Source organism: Ictidomys tridecemlineatus, chromosome 13 (genome assembly GCF_052094955.1).
Source record: "Ictidomys tridecemlineatus isolate mIctTri1 chromosome 13, mIctTri1.hap1, whole genome shotgun sequence".
Taxonomy (NCBI): domain Eukaryota; kingdom Metazoa; phylum Chordata; class Mammalia; order Rodentia; family Sciuridae; genus Ictidomys; species Ictidomys tridecemlineatus.
This window is the reverse complement of record NC_135489.1, coordinates 92534657-92559083: the sequence shown is the minus strand read 5'-3', so window position 1 is coordinate 92559083 and position 24427 is coordinate 92534657. Positions and strand designations below refer to the sequence as shown.

The 24427-nt window shown below is 42.6% G+C and overlaps 1 protein-coding gene across 6 annotated transcripts in view; it reads left to right on the top strand.

Annotated features, from left to right (window-relative positions):
* Slc35d2 (solute carrier family 35 member D2) overlaps positions 1-24427 on the top strand; it is a 141627-nt gene that overhangs the window by 19600 nt on the left and 97600 nt on the right. For 4 of the 6 annotated variants that reach the window (XM_078030549.1, XM_078030553.1, XM_078030554.1 and 1 more), the window contains exons 4-9: positions 995-1062; positions 3820-3891; positions 4641-4709; positions 8182-8284; positions 9419-9511; positions 16737-16804. In XM_078030549.1, coding sequence (XP_077886675.1) covers positions 995-1062; positions 3820-3891; positions 4641-4709; positions 8182-8284; positions 9419-9511; positions 16737-16804 — 473 coding nt within the window. The remainder of the gene's footprint in view (positions 1-994; positions 1063-3819; positions 3892-4640; positions 4710-8181; positions 8285-9418; positions 9512-16736; positions 16805-24427) is intronic. The other 2 variants (XM_078030550.1, XM_078030552.1) reach the window with 2 other exon arrangements.

Sequence of the window (24427 nt, the reverse complement as noted above, 5' to 3'; positions counted from 1 at the left end):
GTGATCCTGCCAGCTTTGTTCTTGTTGAGTAATTTGTAGGCTGTTAGCCAGAATTTTAACTAGGAAAGGGGAACTTTCTAGATCCATGATCCCATCTTCCTTATATTCTCTTTCTTGGTCAAATCTGCTCATAAAATTTTATAACTATTTTTGGTAGATGGCAGTATTGCAAAACCTTTCAAAGTATATCTTATCTGAGTGGCGTGCTTAAGGTCCTATTAGCAGAAAAAGCAATGTTGGCCTCCCCTTGATAGCTGTGGACTATTAGATCAGTTAATAAGTGCTGAGTTATCAAAGGATCTTATGAAAGGATACTTTCTTTTCCGGGTTCAAGACTAGATCTTACATTCTGAGGGTTTCTCCATTATGTTTGATACAGTATTTCTCTTGACAATCGGAAAAGAGCTCAGGAGCTCAGTTGGTGGTGAACCCAATTCAAATACAAAGGTTACCCTGTTTGACCTTAGTAGATGTTTAATCACTGTAGACCTTTAAAACAGATAAAGTAACTCCAAAGTAATGTGGCCAGCATGCACCTTGAAAGGGTCACTAACCTGGTGACCTTTCAGTAAGAGACAGGAGGCTCCTTGGCCCAGAGGAGTAAATCCAGGCACAGAAAGAATCGACACACCTTATCTCTGGCCTTTGCTAACCACAAAGTACAGATAGCCATCTTCAACTCACAGTCCAACCTGGGTCTCCCTGCAAGAGAGTTCCTTGTTCACATCCTTTAGGTAAATATTCTGTTAAAATGGGCAAGGTCAAGGGTTCAGTTTCTTTACCTCGTGCCCCCTGACCCACCCCCGGATAACACACAGAGGAAACCCCTGACTATATTTTAGATTCTGGAAAACTCACCATTGAGCAGACAAAGGAACCCACATGATTTGCCTGCTGCTCAAAATGAGTGTTACCATTTTTATATGCAGAGGAAGACATACTGTTGGAATTCTAATCAAATTTTCTTGCTGTCTCTTTCTAATTTTATTTGAAGCTGTTCCCTTTGCCTCTCCTCTACGTCGGAAACCACCTCAGTGGATTATCAGGCACAAGTAAATTAAGGTACGGAGAGGGAGAGGGGTGGCGGGGTGCTGACTCATCTTCTTCCAGTGGTTGCAAAACTAAGTTTGGTTTTGCAGGAAGCCCTGGTTCCCTTGGGCCACATAGAGAAGGCAATGCTACTTAGTAATTTTAAAAAGGAAGCTGTAGTTTTGAGTTGAATTGGCCAATGTTTTTGGGAATGGTTTTTTTTTTTTAATATTTACTTTTTAGGTTTTTTTTTTAGGTGGACACAGTATCTTTATTTTATTTTTATGTGGTGCTGAGGATTGAACCCAGTGCCTCACGCATGCCAGGCGAGCATGCTACCACTTGAGCCACAACCCCAGCCCATTTGGGAATGTTAAAAAGCTTATATTCATATATTTACATTTCAGTGTAGAACATGAGCTCTGTAGACATCAAGCTAAAGAAGCCCTGATTTATCTGGGTAGATTTGTTTATGTGAATATGGTTGTGTATAACTTTTGGTTTCATATAAAAGCAGGAACGTTTTGTCGGGTTTGGTCGGGGAATAAACAACAGACACATTCAGCTGTGCACCGTCTGCTTCTCACATTCCCACTGCATTGATTTCAGCATCCCTTGATTACTTTTGCTAAAAAATCCAATGTAAAAGCCTCGCATGGTGGCACACACCTGTAATCCCAGCAGCTCAGGAGGCTGAGGCAGGAGAATGCTGAGTTCAAAGCCAGTCTCGGCAATTTAGCAAGGCCCTGAGCAATTTAGCGAGACTCTGTCTCAAAAAGAAAAAAAAGAAAGGGTTGGGGATGTGGCTCAGTGGTTAAGCGCCCCTGGGTTCAATCCTGGGTACCCAAACAAAAACAAAACAAAAAAAGCACTGTAAAAAAGTAAAAATGAGGGCTGGGAAAGACAAAGCCATCTGTTAACCAGAAAATGTGGTGTGACATGTGTAGTCTCGTTGAACACACACGAAGGAAGACCCAAGGACGGGAAGAGAAGTCTGTGCAAAGGGTGACGGAAACAGAGGGGTATTTGTGCAGGAGGGTGGGAGGAGGCCGGAGGAGGCCCCTGGTGGTGCTGCCTCCACTCCCAGGTGGAGTAGCCCCTGTGCAGGTCTCTGGGGATTCGCGCTTCCTTCTGGGGACAGAGCAGTCACCTTGCCCTAATTGCCTCAAATCTTAGCTTCCTGTGCTCCAGTCTCTGGTTGCTGATGATTTGCAAAAGTCTATCCTTTCCTGTAGGACCCCTCCCTCCCTCCCTCCCTCCCTTCCTTCCTTCCTTCCCAGGGATAGAACTCAGGGCCACTCAATCATGGGCCACATCTGCAGCCCTTTTTTGTATTTTATTTAGAGACAGGGTCTCACTGAGTTACTTAGTCCTCACTAATTTGCTGAGGCTGGTTTTGAATTTTTGATCCTCCTGTCTCAGCCTCCCAAGCTGATGGGATTATAGGCATTGCCACCATGCCCGGCCTCTTTTATTTTTTATTTTCAGACAGGGTCTCACTGAATTGCTTAGAGCCTTGCCAAGTTGCTGAGGCTGGCTTTGAACTCGCAATCCTCCTGCCTCAGCCTCCTGAGCTGCAAAAGTCACATTTTAAGGGTAGAGATCAGTGGCATTAAATATATACATGGTGTTGTGCAGTTTCAGCTTTGATCTGTTCCCAGAACGTTTTCATCATCCCACGATGAAACTCTGTTGATTAAACTGTAATTCCTTCTTTCCCTCATCCCCTAGCTCCTGGTTATCTCTGTTCTACTTTCTGTCTCTCTGAATTTGCTGTCCTTCGCTGGGATCACACAATATCTGTCCTTTTCTGGTGTGCTTATTCACATAGACTGACGTTTCCAAGGTTCATCCATGTGGTAGCACATATTGGAATTTCATTCCTTTTGAAGACTGAATAATCCTCCACTGCATATACATCTGTGTCATTTCAGCATCCATTTGTGAAAGCTTTTGATTTTGATGAGGTCCAATTTATCTATTTTTTTCTTTTTTCTGTTATCAATTTACTGATGTGTTCTTTTGTTGATCGTGATTTTATTATTGTATTTGAGAAGATTTTGCTCGACCCGAGGTCATAAAGATCTGCTATGCTTTCTTCTAAGAGTCTTATAGTTTTAGTTCCTATATTCAGGGATGCATTTTGAAGTAATTTTTAGTGTATGGTGTGAGGTAGGACTCGGATTCCGTTCTTTTGCACGTGGCTGTGTGTTTGTGCCAGCCAACCTTTCAGACTTTGGCGGAGAGCACTGTTCTTTCCTTTTCTGTTGTATTATCTTGGTACAATTTCCACTGTATTGGAAATTGGTTGGCCATAGTTATAGAGAATTGTTTCTTGACCCTTAATTCTGTTTCATTGATAACGTATGTAAACCAGTCGGAAGCAGATTGTGTGACCTTGAAAGCAGTGCTGATGGCTGGGTCCTCACAGCCTGGTGGGGAGTTTTGAAATGGTAAGGTGCCTTGTTCCTGTTCCACTTCCAGGGTCCTTTGAGCTTCCATGTGAATTTTGGAATCTGCTTGTCCGTTTCTCCAAAGGAACAGGAAAAGGAAGCCAGTTGAGGCCTTCTTAGGATCTGTGTTGAGTCTGCATGTGAAAGGGGCATGAGATTCTTTCATCTGTTTGCTTTTATTATTCAGCATGATTTATTAAAGGTCGACAGGAGAATTCAGGTTGATATATTTAAGTTGACAAATGAGTGGGCTTAATGAAAAGTTGAAAACCTGTTTAAAGCAACAAGGAGAGCCAGCCCTGGGAGCCTGACGCCTGCCTGCCCCTCTTCCCCACAGCCTGCCCATGTTCACGGTGCTCAGGAAGTTCACCATTCCGCTCACCCTGCTCCTGGAGACCCTCGTCCTCGGGTGCGTGACTTCTGTCTTTCCCCTGCTCCTCCCCTGTGTTCCCTGTCCCCTGCAGTATTTTTACCCGGCAGATTCTAGCCATCCAGCTCTCTTTCCAAGTGGCTGACTTAAATTTTTCATTTTACATTAGACAAATAGCACATGTTCGTGGTAGAAAATTATAAAGGGAAAATCAATCGCCCTCACACAGTTAGAGGTCCGGGGAGGCAGAGGGCATAGAGAGGGAAGGTGGTCGGTGGAGGACAGGGGGGGCGGGATATCAGGGAAACCAGTTCTGATGCAGTGACTGTGATAGAGCATCAGAATAAATTCATTTTTATAACATTGGTATAAAAGTTTCTCATGAGGATATTCAAGCTGGCATTCAAAAGGGCAATTTTTAATTTTGTTGTGAAGGTTATCTGAATGAAATTTAGTGGATGGTGCAGTGTGTTAAGCCTTAGTATTGCATTTTTATCTTGACCTTCCAATGCTCCATCCACGTCCCTGCAAATGGGGCCTAGCAGCAGGCTCACCCCTGTTTTGTCCCAGCAACTCCCTTGTGACCAGAGATACCAGTTTATAATTAAATTAAGAAAACGGTCTAAGAAATAATTTTGGTCTGAATTATAAACACTTTAGACCTTTTTCTACATGAAGCATTGTCAGATTTGGGGGGTAAATCGCCTAATACCTTGGTTCAGTTTGTTTCAAAAACAGAATCCACACTTACCCCGCCCCCTCCTCTCCTGCTTATTCATTTTCCACAGGAAACAGTACTCGTTGGGCATCGTGGCCAGTGTCTTTGCCATCATCCTGGGGGCTTTCATAGCAGCTGGGTAAGACTCTTTCTTTGTGCCTTTGACAATAGGCCCAGCCCCTCCTCAGTTTTCATTTTCCACCTGGCTGCAGTTGAATTGACGAGCTCAGAGGCAAAGCTGTTGAGGTCAGGGGAACCCCCATGCTGTCCTGTGAGTGTCCCACGGGCTCCCTCAGTGGCCAGAATATTTCTGAGCATGAATACAGCAAGCATCGCCGGACATTAGCATTAGCACAGCCATTTTCTCTTTCATGGAAAAGTAGTAACTACTTAATTTTATTACCAAATGTCTTCAATTGAAAAATTTTACTTGCACTGTGCTTAGGTATTTGATGAAAAATGACACATTTGGGTTGGGGGCCGTGTAGCTCGGTGGTCGAGCGAGTGCTTAGCCTGCATGAGGCCCTGGATTCAATTTCCAGCATCAGAAAATCCCAGAACAGATTTATGAAGCCCTTGAGTGTTGTTTTATCATCCTTAGAGGTATCTAAGGGAGAGAGCTGTCATGAAATGTTTTGGGCTGTGGGCCAACACTGTTGGAGTATGACGACCCCAGGGGTGGAATGCTGTCATTAAACATGTTGTATGTTTGGGACACAAGCCAATGGTTATGTTAATTGTTAATATGCAAAAGCAGGAATGAGGAGTCTAAATTTGCATTTGCAAGTGTATAGAATACTCAGATTCCTGTCTTTTTTGGAGGGGGGCTGTGGGCACTGGGGATTGAACTCAGGAGCACCTGACCACTGAGCCCCCTCCCCAGCCCTATTTTGTATTTTATTTAGAGACAGGGTCTCACTGAGTTGCTTAGCACCTTGCTTTTGCTGAGGCTGGCTTTGAACTCTTGATCCTCCTGCCTCAGCTTCCCGAGTCACTGGGATTACAGGTGTGAGCCTGGCTTCCTGTCTGTTATAGTATGGTGCCTAATGTATGCCTGCAGTTACATTTCCTGGGTTCTAAGCTGTTTCTCATTTCTCTGGGCATCAGTTTCCTCATGTGCAAAGTAAAGTAAAGCTTTTGTCCACAAGTTCCAAGTGTCACCTCCTCCTCCTACATCTTTTTTTTTTTCAAAGCAAGTCTCATGGCCAGAAAAAAATTGAAGTAGAATCTTCTTCAGATGACTCTAAATGACAACAATGAATCTGCTCTGATTATATAGCAAGTAAATCACTCTCACTTCTGTGCACTTAGTACTGGCCTAAATGACTGATCCGTAAGACCCCTGAGACCAGGTCACCCTGCAGGGTGTGGGACATGGCTGTTGGGAACCCCTGGCCCCCCAACATGGGGAGGCTGAGGACTCTGGGAATCTCCTTCAGCCCCTCCAGACCTCTTCTCCCATGCCTCTAGACTCCTGACTTTTCCTCCTTATCCAGCTGTTAACAGAAACACTTTACACAAGTTTAGCAGAGTGTATTGGAGCAAAGGAACAGTCTGGAAATTCTGTAACTCTCAGAGCCAGCGTAGACTCGGAGAGCTCCGTCCAGCAGTGCACCAGGCAGCCTTAGGGATGGAAAACGGAAGCGAGGCACAGAGGCAGCTGGACTGAGCCTTCACCTTATCCGAGCACGGTCTCAAGAGTTGACTGCCTGCAACTGACTCAAGCCTGGTGGTGGGCTGAGGCTCAGCTGTGTGTTGTCAAAGTTGGGCTTTCAGTCAGTCAGTCTAGGTACTAAGCTAGGTTGTGGTGCATCGTGTGAGGACTCTCCTTTGGAGACGTCCTCAAGCCAAAGTCGGGTTAGTTCCTTTGTGCAGTGCTGGGGATGGACGCGGGGACGCAATGTGCACTAAGCAGGTGCTCCACCACTGAGCTGCGCCCCAGCCTCCGTTGGTTTTAACACGACTCTGCTGTGTTGTGGAGCGCAGACGCTTCTCCATGATGAGTCAGGCGTGAGTGGGCAAGAGATGTAAAGACCCTTACTTGGAGGAAAATCCCCTTACTGTGATGGAACTGGAGAATTCTGATGTATGATAATAACCTGAAAGCCATTTGCATTCCCACAAAGATATTTGTAGGTGGTAATACCAGTGGAAGTCTCAAGCAAAAATATGATGTAATTGGCATGCAGATTTCCATGCAGTTTTGGCCTCTCTACTGTGTTCCCTTTGGTTGGAGATGATCTTATTTTGATGTTGCGGGGGAGTCCGAATACGCCACCACACAATATGCCACCTTGGGATAAAGGTTATTTTGAGCTAAAGGCAACTGAGAGTCAGCGGAGGCCTCAGAGTCAGGCATAATGTCTCTGTGGAGGTGGCCCCTTCTGCCCCGGAGAGAGGAGGAGGGCAGCTCTTCCCACTGAGGAGAGGGCCCGGGCAGCACGGAAATGAATCCACGCCTCAAATCCCAGCAACCTTTCTCCTCCGTTATTCCCCTTGCATATTTCCTAGTCACTTCCCACAGTTTATCTGTCCCTTGATGTCCAACCCTCTATCCTTTGTTAAAATGTCATGTGAGTCCCCCTGTCAAGCTGTTTCTTTGGGTTTTACTTTTCTGTGAACGCCTGTGCATGTAAAATTCGAATAAGGTCTGTGTTCCTTTTTTCCTGTTGATCTGTCTTTGTCAATTAGTCAGACCAGCTGGCTGTGGTGGCCACACCTCTAGGAGACTGAGGCAGGAGGATTGCTTGAGGCTAGGAGTGGGAGGCTAGCTGGGCAACTTAGTGAAATCCTGTCAATCCATTCATCCATGGCCATCCATCCATACATATGTTAATTCCCACATTCATATATTCATTCATTCACAGGCCCCCAGGTACTGAACCTAACAGGATAGAGGGAAAGTTTATCTTCCCTGGAAGTTGATAGTTGTGAATTCTGACAAGGGTCTGGTATTGTCTATAAGGATGAAGTGCAAGTGTGTGAATCCCATCATATATCAATTACTGTTCTCTAACACCTATGTCATATCCCCCAGATATTTTTATATTGGCATTAATTTTTTTTTAAAAAAAGATTGTTTCAAAAACCACAGGAATAGGATGGCTTGGGAAGAGTGTCTTGGGAAGAGAGGTGTCTGCCTTGCCCTTTAGATGGACTGGGCACTGTTTGGCAGCAAATGGATATACCACGTCCTCATCGGGCCCTTTTACCCAGTCCCTCCCCTGCTGTCCCACAAGGGCTGCACCCGGGGGATGGCCCTGTTCACAGCAATAAGCAAAGCCATTGGTGGGTCTCCCCTTAGGAGAGTCAGGGTTCCCTGTTATCACGCTGACTTCCAGAGAGCAAGACAGGGCTTGCAGGGGGATGGGTACAGTCCCTGGGTCGTAAGCTCTGTGTAATTAAGTTGAAGCCACCCGATTGGCTGGTTTTCTTTTTGTCTGGTGGCAAAATTAACTTTTCTCCAGCAGAGAAGGGAAATATGCCGTATAAGTGTTGCTAGGTTGTTACTGGCGTTGGATGTGGATTTGATTAGGAAAAGCAGGCAGGCTTTGAGGCCAAGGGAGGAGGAGTTCCTGAATAACCCCCCTGGTCTTTTGTTCTCCTCCCAGGTCTGACCTTGCTTTTAACCTGGAAGGCTACGTCATTGTATTCCTAAATGATATCTTCACGGCAGCAAATGGAGTCTATACCAAGCAGAAAATGGACCCAAAGGTACCGGGTCTTCCCTCCTGTGGCTTTAGGCTTTACCATCTGCCCCCAAGAAGATGCGAAAAATGGAAATGGATTTCTACAGTTGACACATAGTTTATGTAACAGGATTGCTCAATCACTCATTTCATCCTAATTATCTTATCTGTGTATGTTCTTGTTACTCTTAGTCTTGGAAAATTTGGGGTGAAAATTGGATAGGAGGGGAGAAGTTGTCACAGTCCCAATGTACAGACAACAGCAGAGCACATCGTGGCTCCGTCAGCTCGGTCATCAGTGACCACGGCAAAGTCCGGGGCGGGACACTTGTTTGGAGAGTGTGGAGTCTGCGGGTGGGACAGACCCCGGCTCTCCCTGGCCATGGTGACTTTGAACCTCAGCTTCTCCAGCCTCAGTTTCCTCACCCATGACACGAGTAGCCTGGAAAGGATCCTGGTGGTCCTCCAGCAGGACCTGCCTCCTCCGATCCCCAGGGGCCGGCCGGGAGCTCTCTGGCCTGGGTCTGCCCCAGTGGGGGCCCCAGCTGTTCCAGGAAGCTGTGGAGGATGAGCCGGCCATATGGCTCTTTGTTCCTGGTTCTTTGTGTAGAAGGAGGGAGTTCTCCTTAACAGGCCTTTTTTTTTTTAATCTGTATGGCCATTTGTTTCTTTTATTGGTGGCGGTTTTACAAAAACATGTTTGTTGCCTTTTGAAAACCCACAATAGGTCAGCCTTGTTTGGTGGAGAGGTGGTGTGGCCTCTCCTGTGGAAGGAGGGCTCTTCTTCAGTGCAGACGGCAGATGTTTTACAGGAGTTGTTTATGTTAACAGTTTTCATCTCCTTTACTGAGTTCCAGATTTCTTTAAAACAAAAAGAAAAGCTCACATAGTCAGAATGTCCAAGGGGGTGGAAACTTGGCCTCCTTTTCATTTCATCCATTTTGTCTGTAGTTTTTGGTGTAAAATAAATATTTATTCTGAAACCAAAATACAATTGAAATGAAGCATTTTCTGTTGGGAATTTGTTATAAAATATTCCAGTAGAGAGTCGGTGAGAATACATGTTCTAACGTTGTGTAGATTCGTAGTTGAATAAATAGCTCCAGGAAATTTAATGCTTGTATTCTGAAATTCAGTGGGGTTTTCTTTGTTTTTGTAGGAACTAGGGAAATATGGGGTGCTTTTCTATAATGCCTGCTTCATGATCATTCCAACTCTTATTATTAGTGTCTCCACCGGAGACCTTCAGCAGGTAAGTGGATAAAATGGTCAATACAACTTTCCTTAGCCATCTTTTAAAATTTCAATATTTAACATTTGGTACTCACTGAAATAAAATGCATACATGTATATCTTATATATAGTATATAGGATCACACACACACACACACACACACACCTCAGATCCCTATGTATATAGAATTACCAGGAAGGTACATAAATGTTATGTCTGGGAGCTGGGCATGGTGTCATGTACCCTGGTCCCAGATACTCTGGAGGCTGAGGTGGGAAGAATGGTTCAAGACCAGCCTGGGCAACAGAATGAGACTCCATTTCAAAAAGAAAATCAAAAGCTATTTGAGGGCTGTGGTTGTAGCTCAGTGGTAGGCACTGGGTTCCCTCCTCAGCACCACATTGAAAAAGCAAAAGGTGTTTGATGTGCCTGGTATTTAACACCCTTAGACACACGGAGGCAGCAGGATCTTGTTGACAAGAACTCAGGACCTGCAAATTTTTGGAAAACAACAATCAAAATCTGAGTCCCAGTCCCACTGTCCTTCTTTGTTGATGTGGGGACCCTGGGAAAATTACTTCCTTGGGAAAGAAATTTTGATAGTTTAAAAATGGGTTTCTTTGTTATTTTTATTGTAGACATTTTGAAACATTTGCAAAGTAGGGAGAATAATTCCATGAACTGTCCCGCTTCTGCAGTATTTTAAAAGAGACCCAGACATCGTACCATTTGTACATCTAGACATTCCAGGGTCTGCCTTTGACTGTTGAAAAGGTATTGTTCTTTCTGAATTTGCCCTGCTTAACTTAGGCAATGCTTGTTCATGAAAGACAGATAAGATGGTCAATCAGGCCCAATATTTCTGTCTACTCTCAAATGTAAAGCTTCCCGAGTGCCCACTGCGACATCACGAGTGGAAAATTCCACAACTGAATCGTTTGTGGTGGGTCACAGTAAAAATGTAGGCACACTAAAAATAATGAATAAAATTACCTTCAGGCTACATGTGATCACGGTATATATAAAACACATGTGAATTTCATGTTCAGACCTGGGTTCCATTCCCAAGATGTCTTATTATTTTTTTCACCCATTACATATTTAAAAAAAAAAAAAAAAGAAAGAAATCTGAAGCACTTCTGGTCCCAAGCATTGCAGATGAGGCATACTCAGCCAGCCTTAAGGTCAGGCCCAGTGGGAGGGAGAGGAGGACAGGTCTGCCAGGGAATGACCACTCCCCATGTTGAGGTTCATCATGACGGCTTCCAGGCATACACACCCCGACTCCTCTAAGCTGCAAGCCCCGCAGCTTCTATGATTTTTTTTTTTTTTTTTTGGTACTAGGGAATGAACCCAGGGTTGTTTAACCACTGAGCCACATCCCAGCCTTTTTATAGTTTATTTGGAAACAGGGTCTTGTTGAGTTGCTCAGGACCTCGCCGAGTTGCTGAGGCTGGCTCTGAACCTGTGATCCTCGTGCCTCAGCCTCCCAGGCCTGCTGCTGGGATTACAGGCGTGCACCACCGTGCTTGAGCAGCTTCTATGAATTTTGCCTGTATTGAGAGGTGATGTTCAAGTTCATGTAGGAAATGAGGGGTGAGGGGAAAATCCCATCAGGTTGCCTCTGCTGGCTGTCCCCCTTCTGGCCAGGTGTTAACCCTCCCTTTGCTGGACTGGGTGGCTGGTTCAGAGGGCTTCTAGAGGACAGTTCTTCTATTGTAACAATGAGCACAGTCATTGAAGTTGATCGTATTTGCAGCCCTTTCAGGCTCTGAAGGATTTTGGGCTGCAGGACTTCTGGGGTAGACGGCCGGGCTCATTGCTCTTCCTTCAGCTACACAGTTCTTCCCCAGAAGCTGGAAGCTACAGAAGGGCCCAGTAGCCAAATCCCCAGGGGTGAACAGCCATGTGCATGCATTTATATCAAAACCTGCCAACAGGCATCAGTTTTGATAAAGAGCTCTCTGTTTCAGGTTAGTAGGGACACTGTGTGAACCCGGGACTCACTGTGAGTTCAGTGTTGGAAGACGGAGCTTGCTCCTCCCCCCAGCACCTCTCCAGCAGACGCAATGTCTGAAAACACGATATTTATTTTTTACCCGTCATCAGTCCATTTTAAACCAAGTTGGTGTCATCGACCTTACACAAAATTATGAGTCTCAACAAAGTGGCCCTAGTGGTGTGTCTGTTTCATTATTATAGAATAGAAATGAGTTTTCCTGTTGAATCACTGGAATTTATCTGTTCTGGAATTCTTGTAGCTGTTTCAGAGATATATTTAATTCTAGGAATGAAAATGTACAAACTTGAGTTGGGGATATGGCTCAGTGGTAAAAGGCTTACCTGGGTTTGATCCTTTGCATGGGGGAAAAAAGTTTAGAAATTCTTACACACTCCTAGAATGCCTACTTGGGACTAAGAGCATATTTTCCTGTAGGAGCACTATGATGAGTGACAAAAGAAATATTGGGAATTTATGGGTAAAACGGCCTGGGAATACAGCTTATAATACCACTTCTGTAGGAACATGTAATCCCACATCCAAATCATTGACTTCTAAACTTGTAGCCTGGGGTTTTCAGAAGCTGCCACAGGCTTGCAATGATTGTGTGCCATTCTCCTATTTTCTTGTGTGATAGTTAATATTTATTGAGGAACTGTTATATCAATGTGTTTCAAAGCATCATTCATGAACTATCTCATGACATTCCTAGAACCATCCTGGGGAGAGAAAGTACTGCTGTCAATCCCATTTTATAGCAAGGAATTTAGGGCTTAGTGTTTAAGAAACTTCCAAGAACCGCAGGCGATAGATCCAGGCCCTCTGGCCCTAGAAACACATTCTTTGCTGTATGTAATGGCAGTTATTTTGTTTGGATAGATAAACTGTTCATGTTTCTTTCCTTCACATGTAAAAACTATAATAACCCTTGTATCTTATAGAGTGCAAGAGGCCTAACATATTCAAATAGTCTTTGTCTTTTATTTGTCATTAATTCGAGTCATTAATTGATTTTGAGATGAGGTCTTGCTGTGTTGCCCAGACTGGTCTCAGACTCCTGGGCTCAAATGACCCTCCTGCTTCATCTTCCCGAGAAGCTGGGACTTCAGGTGTGGGCCTCTGCAGCTGGCTAGTCCCCATCTAAATGTGGTTTGATTTTTGTACTTGGCAATAATGTAAAATGAGGCTCATTCAGGAGGAGCCATACTTCATTTTATGTTTTGTTCTTCTGTGCGAGCGCTGATGTGGTATGAACCTCTGTCCAGATGCCACGGCTGCCAGTCAGCCACACACGTGATCACACACACAGATCAGAGTTTGCTCAGATGATATCGCCCAGCTGTGGGCTCCATGTAAGTGCAGGTAGGCCAGGCTCAGCTCTGATTTTCAGTAGGTTAGTGTATTAGTGCATTTTTGCCTTATGACATATTCAACTGATGGTGGGTAGGTTGGAAAGTAACCCTATGGGTAAGTCAAGGAGCATCTGAAATTTGTTAAATTCTGACATTCAGGAAGAATATTCTCCTTCTATTCTTTCGTGTGTTGGAAAACCCCAGTATTGACCCCATCTTTCCTCTTCCCTTTGACACACTCTGAAGATTTCAAACAGAACTTCCCTTACCTACCTTAGTGCTTAGTTTTTACTAAAATTTCAAATGGATCAAAGAGTTCAATTTATAAGCTTACTATTAATAAAAATTATAAGAGAAATGGAAGACATTTATAACCAGAAGAGAAGCTCAGTGGTAGAGTGCTTGCCTTTATCCTTAGAACTACATAAAAATAAATAATAAAAATAAAGGCATTGTGTTCATCTACAACTAAAAGCGAGGGGGGGGGTTCTCTAAAATGACAAATATTTTTAAACTTTTAATTCATGTACAAAGTTAAAGTAAAAAATGTGACTATATTTTAATTTTAAAATATCTGATAAGATATTTTATTTAATTTTAAAATATCTGATAAGAGATGCTGGAAGATGCAGGATATGTACTATAATCAGGATGCAAAAACATGAGCAACTTTGCAGAAGAGCATGGTGAGTGCTCTTTGTTGAATCAGGTAAAGCTTGGGAATTTGTGAGCATCTGGGAGCCTACAATAGGAAGCTCCTCCTTCTTGGCCACGTCTGGGTTAACTGTACTGAGAGCTGAAGGATGGGCTAGAACAAAGGTTCACTCTTCTTTTTAATGATAGGAAAAATTGGTTGAGTCATTTTTCCTGGTGGACTGGGAGCAGGAAAGAGGGAGAAGGAGAGGTAGTGGCAAACTTGCTGGTGACTCACCACCCTGGCAATTCAGTCAGGACTCTGGATTCACATCCTTGGCAGCTCTTTTAACAGCACCTTGGTTTCACCTCTGAACAGTGAGGTCAGACATGACAGTTCCTCTTGTTGACATATCAGGCCCTTGGAAAATACTCAGTGGGTGAACTTTGCTTAGCCAGGAATCCTGCAGTAGGTCCCAAGTACTTCTAGTGTATTGTAGTTGATGAATGAGGGTGAAAATATAAAAAACCCCCAAGTGCACCATGAAGAAGATGGTTCCTCCTGAATGAGCCTCACTTTCACATCATTGCAAAGTACAAAAATCAAACCACATTAAGACAGGGACTAGCCGGGTACGGAGGACAACACCTGAAGTCCCAGCTTCTCGGGAGGCTGAAGCAGGAGGATCATTTGAGCCCAGGAGTCTGAGACCAGTCTGGGTAACACAGCAAGACCTCATCTCAAAATTAATTAATGACTTGAATTTAATGAAAAATAAAAGACAAAGACTATTTGAATATGTTAGACCTCTTGCACTCTATAAGATATAAGGGTTATTGTAGTTTTTACATGTGAAGGAAATACTCCAACATACTTGGACTGCAACAGTAAGTCTAAAGGAAGAACTACTTTATTATTACTCACCTTTAATTATTTCCTGTTTTATTATGCTAGATTATTTCTCAAAATGCCACTAGTACGGCATTATTATGATGATGGTGTTATTTTTGTGTACTGGGCATTGAACCCAGGGCTTCATGGGTGCTAGACACGTGTTGTACCATGGACCTACTTTCCCAGTCCTTTATTTACTTACTTTTGTGATGCCGGAGATCAAACCCAGGGCCTCAGCCGGGCCTGGTGGTGCACACCTTTAGTCCTAGCAGCTCGGGAGGATTGCAAGTTCAAAGCTAGCCTCAGCAACTTAGGTACTAAAACAACTTAGTGAGACCCTGTCTCAAAATAAAATTCAAAAAGTGCTGGGGTGTTGCTCAGTGGTTAAGGCTCATGGGTTTAATCCCTGTTACCAAAACAAAAACAACAACCCCAAACCCCCAGGGCCTCATGCATGCTAGGCAAGCACCCTACCAGTGAGCCGCATCCCCAGCCCCTTATTTTTATTTTCTTTTGAGACAGGATCTTGTTAAGTTGCCCAGGCTGGCCTTGAATTTATTATCCTCCTGCCTTAGCCTCCCAAGTAGCTGGGATTAAAGGCATGTGCCTCCCTGCCCAGTCAGCCTCGTTATAACTAAAGAAGCAATGCTGGGGCTGGGGCTGGGGCTCAGTGGTGGAGCACTTGCTTAGCAAGTATGAGGCATTGGGTTTGATTCTCAGCATCACATATAAATAAGTAAATCAAGGTCCATCAGCAACTAATAAAAAATATATTTTTTTTAAAAAAGAAACAAAGCTAAAATTTGTAAAAACTAAATTGGGTGAAGAGTCAATGTACCTAGCGCTTCACCCATGCTAAGCACTAACTTTACCACTGAGCTACACCCAGGCTCCCAAAGTATGCATTAAAAAGTTTTGTTTTTTAATGATGGAAACTTTGAAGCACATATAGACGCATAGAGAATAATAAACAAACCCCATGTGCCCATCCCCTGTTTCAACAATTATCAACGTTTAATGTCTATCTTTTCTTTTTGTTTTTATTAAAACATCTTTATGGTGCATTATAATTGAACATGATCGAGATTTCTTGTTACGTATTCCTACAGGCACACAGTACAACAATGTAACTTGGCTAATTCTCTCCCCAGTATTTTCTCTCTCCTTTGTTCCCTCCTTCCTCTAGTTCCCTTCCTCCATTCTACTGGTCTCTTCTTCTTTTTTTTTTTTTTTTATGAGATCCCTCCTTTTCTACCCTTTTTCTACCTAGCTTCCACATAGGACCCTTGACTTTCTGAGTTTTTGTGTATCTTTTTGATAGGAGACGGGGCAGAGTATTACTAATGAGTCAGTGTCAGCAAAGTGTGGAAGGCTGTATGAATTGGAGGAGAGAATTCCCTTTTAATTGTTTAAAAATTTGAATAACAATTTGAAAACCTATTTAAATAGTTTTAAATGATTCAGTTGCTAAAACTTGGCTAGCAAAGTATTGCTTAGTAGAAAGAGAATAGAACTTTGATCTAAGCATGTTATTGAGCACATTGCTTAAGTGGTCTTGAGTCGCCTTAAAATCAGTTTTGAGCCGATGCAGTGGCGCATGTCAGTGTCTTGGGAGGCTGATGCAGGAGGATCACAAGTTCAAAGCCAGCCTCAGCAAATTTGGGAAGTCCTGAGCAACTTAGCAAGACCCTGCCTCAAAATAAAAATGAAAGGGGCTGAGAATGTGGCTCAGTGGTTAAGTGCTCCTGAGTTCAATACCTGCTACCAAAAAAAAGGAGGCGGAGGAGGAAGGGGAGGGGGAGGGGAAGGAGAGAGAGAGGGAGGGGGAGAAGGAGGGGGAGAGGAGGGAAGGAGAGGGGGATGGGGAGGAAACAAATCAGTTTTGGATGCAGACAAGAGAAAAATCACAAATAAAATACTCCTTTTTATTGTTACCTGTCATTTCTACATGGTTTGTTTAAACTTGTCTATCTTATTCTTCACCCTCCATTATTTGATTGCTATGTAAATAGCAAATACTAGCTCATTTGTCCATGATGTAAATTCTTGAAAACAGTCTGTGAACTTGAACTTTCCTTGCCAATGTTACTGATTTTTTTGAGCTTGTCACCTGCGAAGTTCAACTTCACTTCTTCACATCAGCCTGTGCAGGAAGGTCCCCCCCCCCCATTTCCCATTTTGTACGATGAACCTGAGATTTGGGGAGGGAAGTAAATTTGTCCATTGTTACATAACTTGTGTGATCTAGGACTTTTAAAATTGGATTTTGTTTTTGGAAAGATGGTTTTTGTACCCAGACTCACAGATTTGAACTGCAATGTCATTAATCTAATCACTCGTTTCTTTTCTTTTTAATAATAGGCTACTGAGTTCAACCAGTGGAAGAATGTCCTGTTTGTCCTGCAGTTTCTTCTTTCCTGTTTTTTGGGGTAAGAAACCATAGATAAGAAGTGCTGCAGGCTGGACGGCGGGGGCCGCGTGAGCCTTGGCTCCGCTTCTGCCCGCTGCTGTTTTCACCTGCTGCCTTCCTGCTGAGCGCTTTCGCGGGTCGCTGTCAGTGCACGCCGGCTTGCGATGCTGCAATCCGGCTGAGCACAAAAACACAAGCCAGATGGAACTGAAACAAAGTTTTATTTTGTGAGAGGCCGTGTGCGTCCCCCTAACAAGCCGGTCCACACACACACACACACACACACACACACACACACGTGTGTCCCTACCGGACACGGGGGGCTCCACTTCCCCCGGAACCCCCTCCTACCATCCTTCCCCAACCAATGGGAACTCTCCAGGAGTCTTGTAACTTGAGTCCCCAAATGGGCCTAAGTGAACAGTAGGAGCCCAATTTCCATATGAATGTAATACTTTGCAGTGGCTCCTAGCATCTGCCCCCTTCTGTTTAATTAAGCAATGGCAATGTGGCTAGGGACCGTGCCTGGTAGGTTGTCCAATTTAACATGTGGTTCTTACCCGTCATGGGAGAACTGACTTTTACACGTCAGTTTCCTGTCTTAGGTTGAATCCACTGTAATCAGATCAACCCGTCACTGACTACCGGTCTAGCATAGCCATGCTTGTGGATAGGCCTAAGCACCAGTGGGGGGGTGAGGTTCTTGCCTCACCTCTGTTGGCCCCCAAATTTAACCTTGGTGCCAGTGGGGGGGTGAGGTTCTTGCCTCACCTCTGTTGGCCCCCAAGTTTTAGACCATCACTAGTAGAAGGGAGGAAGATACAGAAATGCCACGACACCAAGCCAATTGACGGCTCCTTAGGAAGAACAGTAACACTGGTGACACAGCAGCTAAGATATTTCAGCACTACCATAATTCACTGTATCAACAAATAGAGCACAATGCATACAGGTGATACATAGTCCAGGCAAGTTGTGTAAGCAGTTCAAAGTGGAGGAGTCTATCAATATGTCCATTTCCTCCCAAAGTAAATTAAGTCCTTGATTGAGCAGTTCAAAGTGGAGGAGTCTGTCAATATGTCCATTTTCTCCCAAAGTAAATTAAGTACTTGATTGAGGATACTTATTGAGTTATATTGATTGATGTATCAGTTTATATAGTTTACTGTGATAGCTATCATAGAAGTTGTAGTTTGGTTTTATCTTAGTCTTCACCGGCATTGGGATGGAGATGGGAATTCTGGCCATGGTGCTAAAGAGACATTATCTTGAACAGAATTGTTAAATATAATGAAAAGGAAAGGTGAAAGTAAACAAACAGATCTGTTAACCACCTTTAAAAGCAAAATTTATAACAGCTGTTTACCTAATTTAAATTAAACCATATAAGTCACGTGATTTTTTTTTTTTTTTTTTTTTTTTTGGATCCATTTATATCTATTTATACATGAGCGCTCCTTATAAATGAAATATGGACATACACACATACAGACATACAACACAAAACAGTGCATACATAACATAGAACATATAAGACAATAGTAAATAAAGGCCTTGTAGCTATACCTAGGTGAAATCTCCATTGCAATGTTTAAAAACTTTACAGTTAAAAAAAAATAAAACACAGTCAAAAAATAAAACTGATCAGAAAAACATTAACCTAGGTTTGTATGAGCTCAAAAAGAAAGAGAAAATAAATAAATAAATAAAATAGAACCTTATGATGTGGGAAAAATGTAATAATAAAATAGATATTGAAAAAGGCACCGTGGTAAATCACTGTTGTAGATGTAAGAATAGCCAAGCTGGAGCTCTGGATATCAGCTGTTATGGATTTGAGTCAAATCATCTTCTTTTTCTGTAGAAATTGTTTTAGTTAATCTCTCTGGAATCCAAATTGGTTGCTGTTCCTCCTGTGGAAAAACACAGACGGAGCCCCGACTCCAGACTATTACTGGGTCCGGACCTTTCCATTGTCCTGTTAGAATATCTTTCCAAAGTACCTTAGGCTTATGTACATTTTTCGGATACATATGTCTTTCCGCAGCACTAAGTCCTGATGAATCCAAATTTAGAAAGTTTAGAGTAAAAAGGGTTATTTTAAGTTTATCTTTGGGGGATATATACCCTTTTCCAATTCCTTCCTTTTGTTTTAATAAGTACATTTTAATAGTTTGATGAGCTCTTTCAACTATGCCTTGACCCTGTGGATTGTATGGGATTCCTGTTATATGAGTAATGCCAAATGATGAGCAAAATTGTTTAAAAGAGTTAGACGTATAACCAGGAGCGTTATCAGTTTTTAACTGTTTAGGAACACCCACAGTGGCAAAATTTTGTAAGCAATGAGCTATAACATCTTTAGTTTTTTCTCCGGCATGAAGGGAGCCCATTAAAAATCCAGAAGAAGTATCAACTGTAACATGTAAATATTTTAATTTTCCAAATTCTGGCAAGTGTGTAACGTCCATCTGCCAAATATGGTTAGGTATCAGTCCTCTAGGATTGACTCCAAGATTAACTTGTGGTAAAAATGTCACACAATTTTGACATTGTTTTATTATATGTCTGGCTTGTTCCTTAGTTATTTTAAAACGTTTTTGTAAGGTATTAGCATTGACATGGAACCTTTTATGAAAATTTATAGCTTCTTCTATTGTGGAGAAAATATGTATGTCATGTGTAGATTTATCTGCTAGTTCATTACCCAAACTAAGGGCTCCAGGCAACCCTGTATGTGCCCTGATATGTCCAATAAAGAATGGATCTTTTCTGTCCCAGATTAGAGTTTGTATAGCAGAAAACAAAGAGAAAACAGTAGAGGAAGGAGAAATCCTACCAGCATCTTCAAGGGATGCTATAGCATTAACTACATACTGGCTATCAGAGAATAAATTAAATACAGAATCTTTGAACATCATAAAAGCTTGTAATACTGCATTGAGCTCTACCTTTTGAGCTGATTGTTTGGGTACTAAAAATGTAAAAGTTTGATCAGGGGTAACTACCGCTGCTGTACCATTGTTTGACCCATCAGTGAATATATTTGGAGCATTCATGATAGGGTTTTTTTTTGTCATTTTAGGAAAAACTACAGGATGCTTAGACCAAAAGGACAACAAGGGATTAGATGGCAAGTGATTATCAAATGAGACACTAGATTTACACATGATTATTGCCCAAGTATTTAACTCATTAGCTAACTCATCAATTTGATCCATAGTATATGGAGTAATAATTTTATTGGGAGAAATCCCAAACACTCCCTTCGCTGCTTTTATCCCTTTGAGTATTAATTGTCCTACAGCCTCAGGATATCTAGTAAGAATAGTATTAGGGGAATACGATAAATGTATCCACAATAATGGACCTTCTTGCCAAAATACTCCTGTAGGAATATTTTTTGTTGGTAGTACAATAAATAATAAAGGCAAACTTATATCAATTCTATCCAAATGCATATTTTCCATATATGTTTCAATGATTTTTAATGCCTTTCTTGCTTCAGGCGTTAACATGCGGGGTGAATTTGGATCTGATGGACCTTTTAGGATATCAAATAAGGGTCCTAATTCTCCTGTTGGTATGCCTAGGTAAGGCCTTATCCAGTTTATGTCTCCCAATAATTTTTGAAAGTCATTAAGTGATTTGAGTTGATCTACTCGTATTTGAATTTTTGGTGGACGGACCATGGTTGAGGATAATAAAACTCCTAAATAATTAATTGGAAAATTTAATTGTACTTTATCTATTGCTATGTCTAGATTATAATTTTTTAGTAAGTTTGTAAGTGTGGCATAACATTCTAGCAATGTGTTCTTATCTTTATGTGCTAATAACACATCATCCATATAGTGAAATATTTGTAGTTCAGGATTTTGATTTCTAAGTGGCTGGATTGCTTTATTAACATAAATTTGACACATAGTCGGGCTGTTCGCCATCCCCTGGGGTAAAACTTTCCACTCATATCTCTGATCAGGACCTTCATGATTTAGTGCAGGGATAGTAAATGCAAAATGTGGACTATCCTCGGGATGAATTGGAATTGAAAAGAAACAATCCTTAATATCTATAGTTAACACATGCCAGGTTTTTGGTAAAGCAGACAATTGGGGAATCCCTGATTGAGCAGGTCCCATAATAACCATCTCATTATTAATGGCTCTTAAATCTTGTAATAATCTCCATTTACCAGATTTCTTTTTAATGACAAAAATGGGAGTATTATGGGGAGATACGGAAGGTTGTAAATGTCCTTCCGCTAATTGTTGTTTGACCAGATCATGGGCTACTTGTATCTTTTCTTTAGTCAGGGGCCACTGAGGAACCCACACTGGTCTTTCTGATTTCCATGTAATTTTGATTGTCTCAGTGGCCCTTTTTGAAAACCCAATCCATGTTTATTTATTTCTTGATCTATTTGAATTGGTGCTATCATATCTTGATCTTGTTTCCTTAATCCTTTTTCTTTTCTAAAGCCTTGTTTAGCCCTACTAGTGGGCGCGTTAGAATTGACGTTATTTGTTAATGTCAATCCTAATTGATCTAGGACATCCCGTCCCCATAAATTTATGGGAAGATGGTCCAATACATAAGGCTGTATAGTTCCTTCACATCCTTCAGGATCCCTCCAATCTAATACCATAGCACTTCTATGGGGGTTAGTTGCCACTCCTAGGCCTCGAAGCGTTTGAGTGGCTTGTTGCAATGGCCAGTGCTTTGGCCATTCCTGACGAGATATGATGCTGAGGTCAGCACCTGTGTCCAGCAGCCCATTAAAATCATGTCCTTGAATATTTAATTTTAGCATTGGGCGAGAATCTAAATTTAAAGAAAGCATAGCCCAATCTACACCTGTGGAGCCTAATCCCTTGGAACCTCTTTCTACATTACAACTGGAAAATTCATCATGTAGGCTGGGTATTATTAATAACTGTGCTATTCTATCTCCTGATGAAATTACGGATATACCTCTTGGAGAACTGGCTATAATTTTTATTTCACCCTCATAATCGGGATCAATTACCCCAGGACTTATCATAAGTCCTTTTAGTGTAGAAGAACTGCGTCCTAATAATAAGCCTACTGTTCCTTGGGGAAGAGGTCCTTTTATTCCTGTGGGAATGATTTGAACTCCCATCTCTGGAGTTAATACTGCTCTGGCAGAGGCACAGATGTCCAACCCTGCGCTCCCTCTAGTTTGTCTGATGAGGGATCTGATGGATAGTGCGTCCTGGGCACTACCTTGATGGTGCTGCTGGGTTCCTCCATTGCCCCGTATATTTGTGGCTTTGGGCCCCGGGGCATTGGGCCCTCCAATTCGTTTTTTGACAACGGGGCCTGATACCTTTCTCCACGATATTGTGGGTAGACACTTGGTCTTTGTCCATTTTTTGATAACGGAATACCCTCTATGGTGGTTTGAGAACGGCATTCATTAGCCCAATGTCTCCCTCTATGGCATCGTGGGCAAATACCCGGGATTCTACTCCTTTGATACCTAGCTTTGTTAAACCCTCCTCCTATGGGGCAATTTCTTTTAAAATGTCCTTTCTGATTGCAATTATAGCATGTTTTTGGTTTGGTATCTAAAGCCTGTTTTACTTCAGCTGCCATGACTTGTCCTTGTTCATCAATGTCGCTACATAATTTAATATATGTGTTTAAATCTCCATGTTTCCACGGTCTAATGACCTCTTTGCAGCAACGATTTGCTTGGTCATAAGCCAGTTGTTTTATAAATGGCATTGCCTGTTCTGTATTTTCAAATGTCTTAGAGGCTGTTTCAATAAGTCTAGCTACAAAGTCAGCGTAGGGCTCATTAACTCCTTGTGTTATCTTAGATAGTTGACCTTGTAAATCCCCTTGTCCCTTCAAAGTTTTCCATGCCTTAATTGCATTCATAGTGATCTGAGCGTATACGCCAGGATCATATCTAATCTGTTGCCTCTGACCCTCATAAGGTCCTTTCCCCAATAGCATTTGAGAATCTCTTTCAGGATAACCTGCTGCTGCATTTCGCCTAGCTGTCTCCCTGCAAAATTCCTCATTGGCAATTTTCCATAATAAATATTGTCCTCCATTTAGCACAGAGTGACACACGCTAGCCCAATCTTCTGGTGTTAAGTCCCAGCTGGTAATAGATTCGACCATTCTGACAGTAAAGGGAGCGGCAGGTCCGTAGGTTTGTACAGCTTCCTTTAATTGCTTTACTATTTTGAAATCTAAGGCACGGTAAACTCGTTCCCTTTCTTCTCCCCGCTCAACTACAGGGCATGCTAACTTTTGGGGTCCTGCCTCAGGATTCTGTTCATCACCTATGGAAACTGAGGGCTGCTCAGCTACAGGTGAAGCTGTTGGTTGAATTACGCCCTCTGGTGATGGAACGGAGTTAGTACTAGCCTCCCTATCTGAGGGCCGTTTTTTCCCTAAGCTTGCCTTCTTCAATTTTTCTTCTGTCTGACTAGCTTGAGGGACCTTTTGTTTTGCTTGACCTAATAAGTTTTCTGCCATAGCCTGGACCTCTAACAATTTACTTAACAGTCTTTCGGTTTGTTTTTTACTAGATTCTAATCTACTATAAAGGTAACGTAACCCAATAAGGTAGGATAGAAGAAAGCCAAAACAGAATGAAACAGAAACGGAGAGGAGAAAAATGATTATATCAATTTTTTCTTTCTCAGGGCCGAATAACTTAAAACCTTGAGCCAACCATTTTTCCCAATTCGCCTGAAAAAATTGTAAGGCTAGAGAGCCTGAAATAAAAGCAGAATAAATCAAAACAAAAATACCCATTCTGTCGCCTTTCCTTAGGGGCGAGCGATATCACTCACCTATAAATTTTGGGCGTTCCCCGTACAAGGGCCACCAAAATGCTGCAGGCTGGACGGCGGGGGCCGCGTGAGCCTTGGCTCCGCTTCTGCCCGCTGCTGTTTTCACCTGCTGCCTTCCTGCTGAGCGCTTTCGCGGGTCGCTGTCAGTGCACGCCGGCTTGCGATGCTGCAATCCGGCTGAGCACAAAAACACAAGCCAGATGGAACTGAAACAAAGTTTTATTTTGTGAGAGGCCGTGTGCGTCCCCCTAACAAGCCGGTCCACACACACACACACACACACACACACACACGTGTGTCCCTACCGGACACGGGGGGCTCCACTTCCCCCGGAACCCCCTCCTACCATCCTTCCCCAACCAATGGGAACTCTCCAGGAGTCTTGTAACTTGAGTCCCCAAATGGGCCTAAGTGAACAGTAGGAGCCCAATTTCCATATGAATGTAATACTTTGCAGTGGCTCCTAGCAAAGAAGAAGTATTGGTCAGTGGTCTCTTGACAAGTCGAATATCGTCTCTCCTGATCTGTCCAAGTCCCTTTGTCCAGGTTCATCTATGTTTCTCCAGAAAGTCCATTCTGCTCCCCATTTCCACAGGCTTTGCATTTGCAGATTCAATGAAAAGTGCATAGAAAATACTTGGAAAGAATTGAGTCTATACTGAGCCTGACCAACTTTTAATTTTTGTCATTATTTTCTAGGCAATTCAGTTTAATACGTATTCACATTGAGTCTGCATTGTCTTAGGCATTATTAGTGACCTAGAGACATTTTAAAGTACAGAAGGATGGGCACAGGTTTTATAACA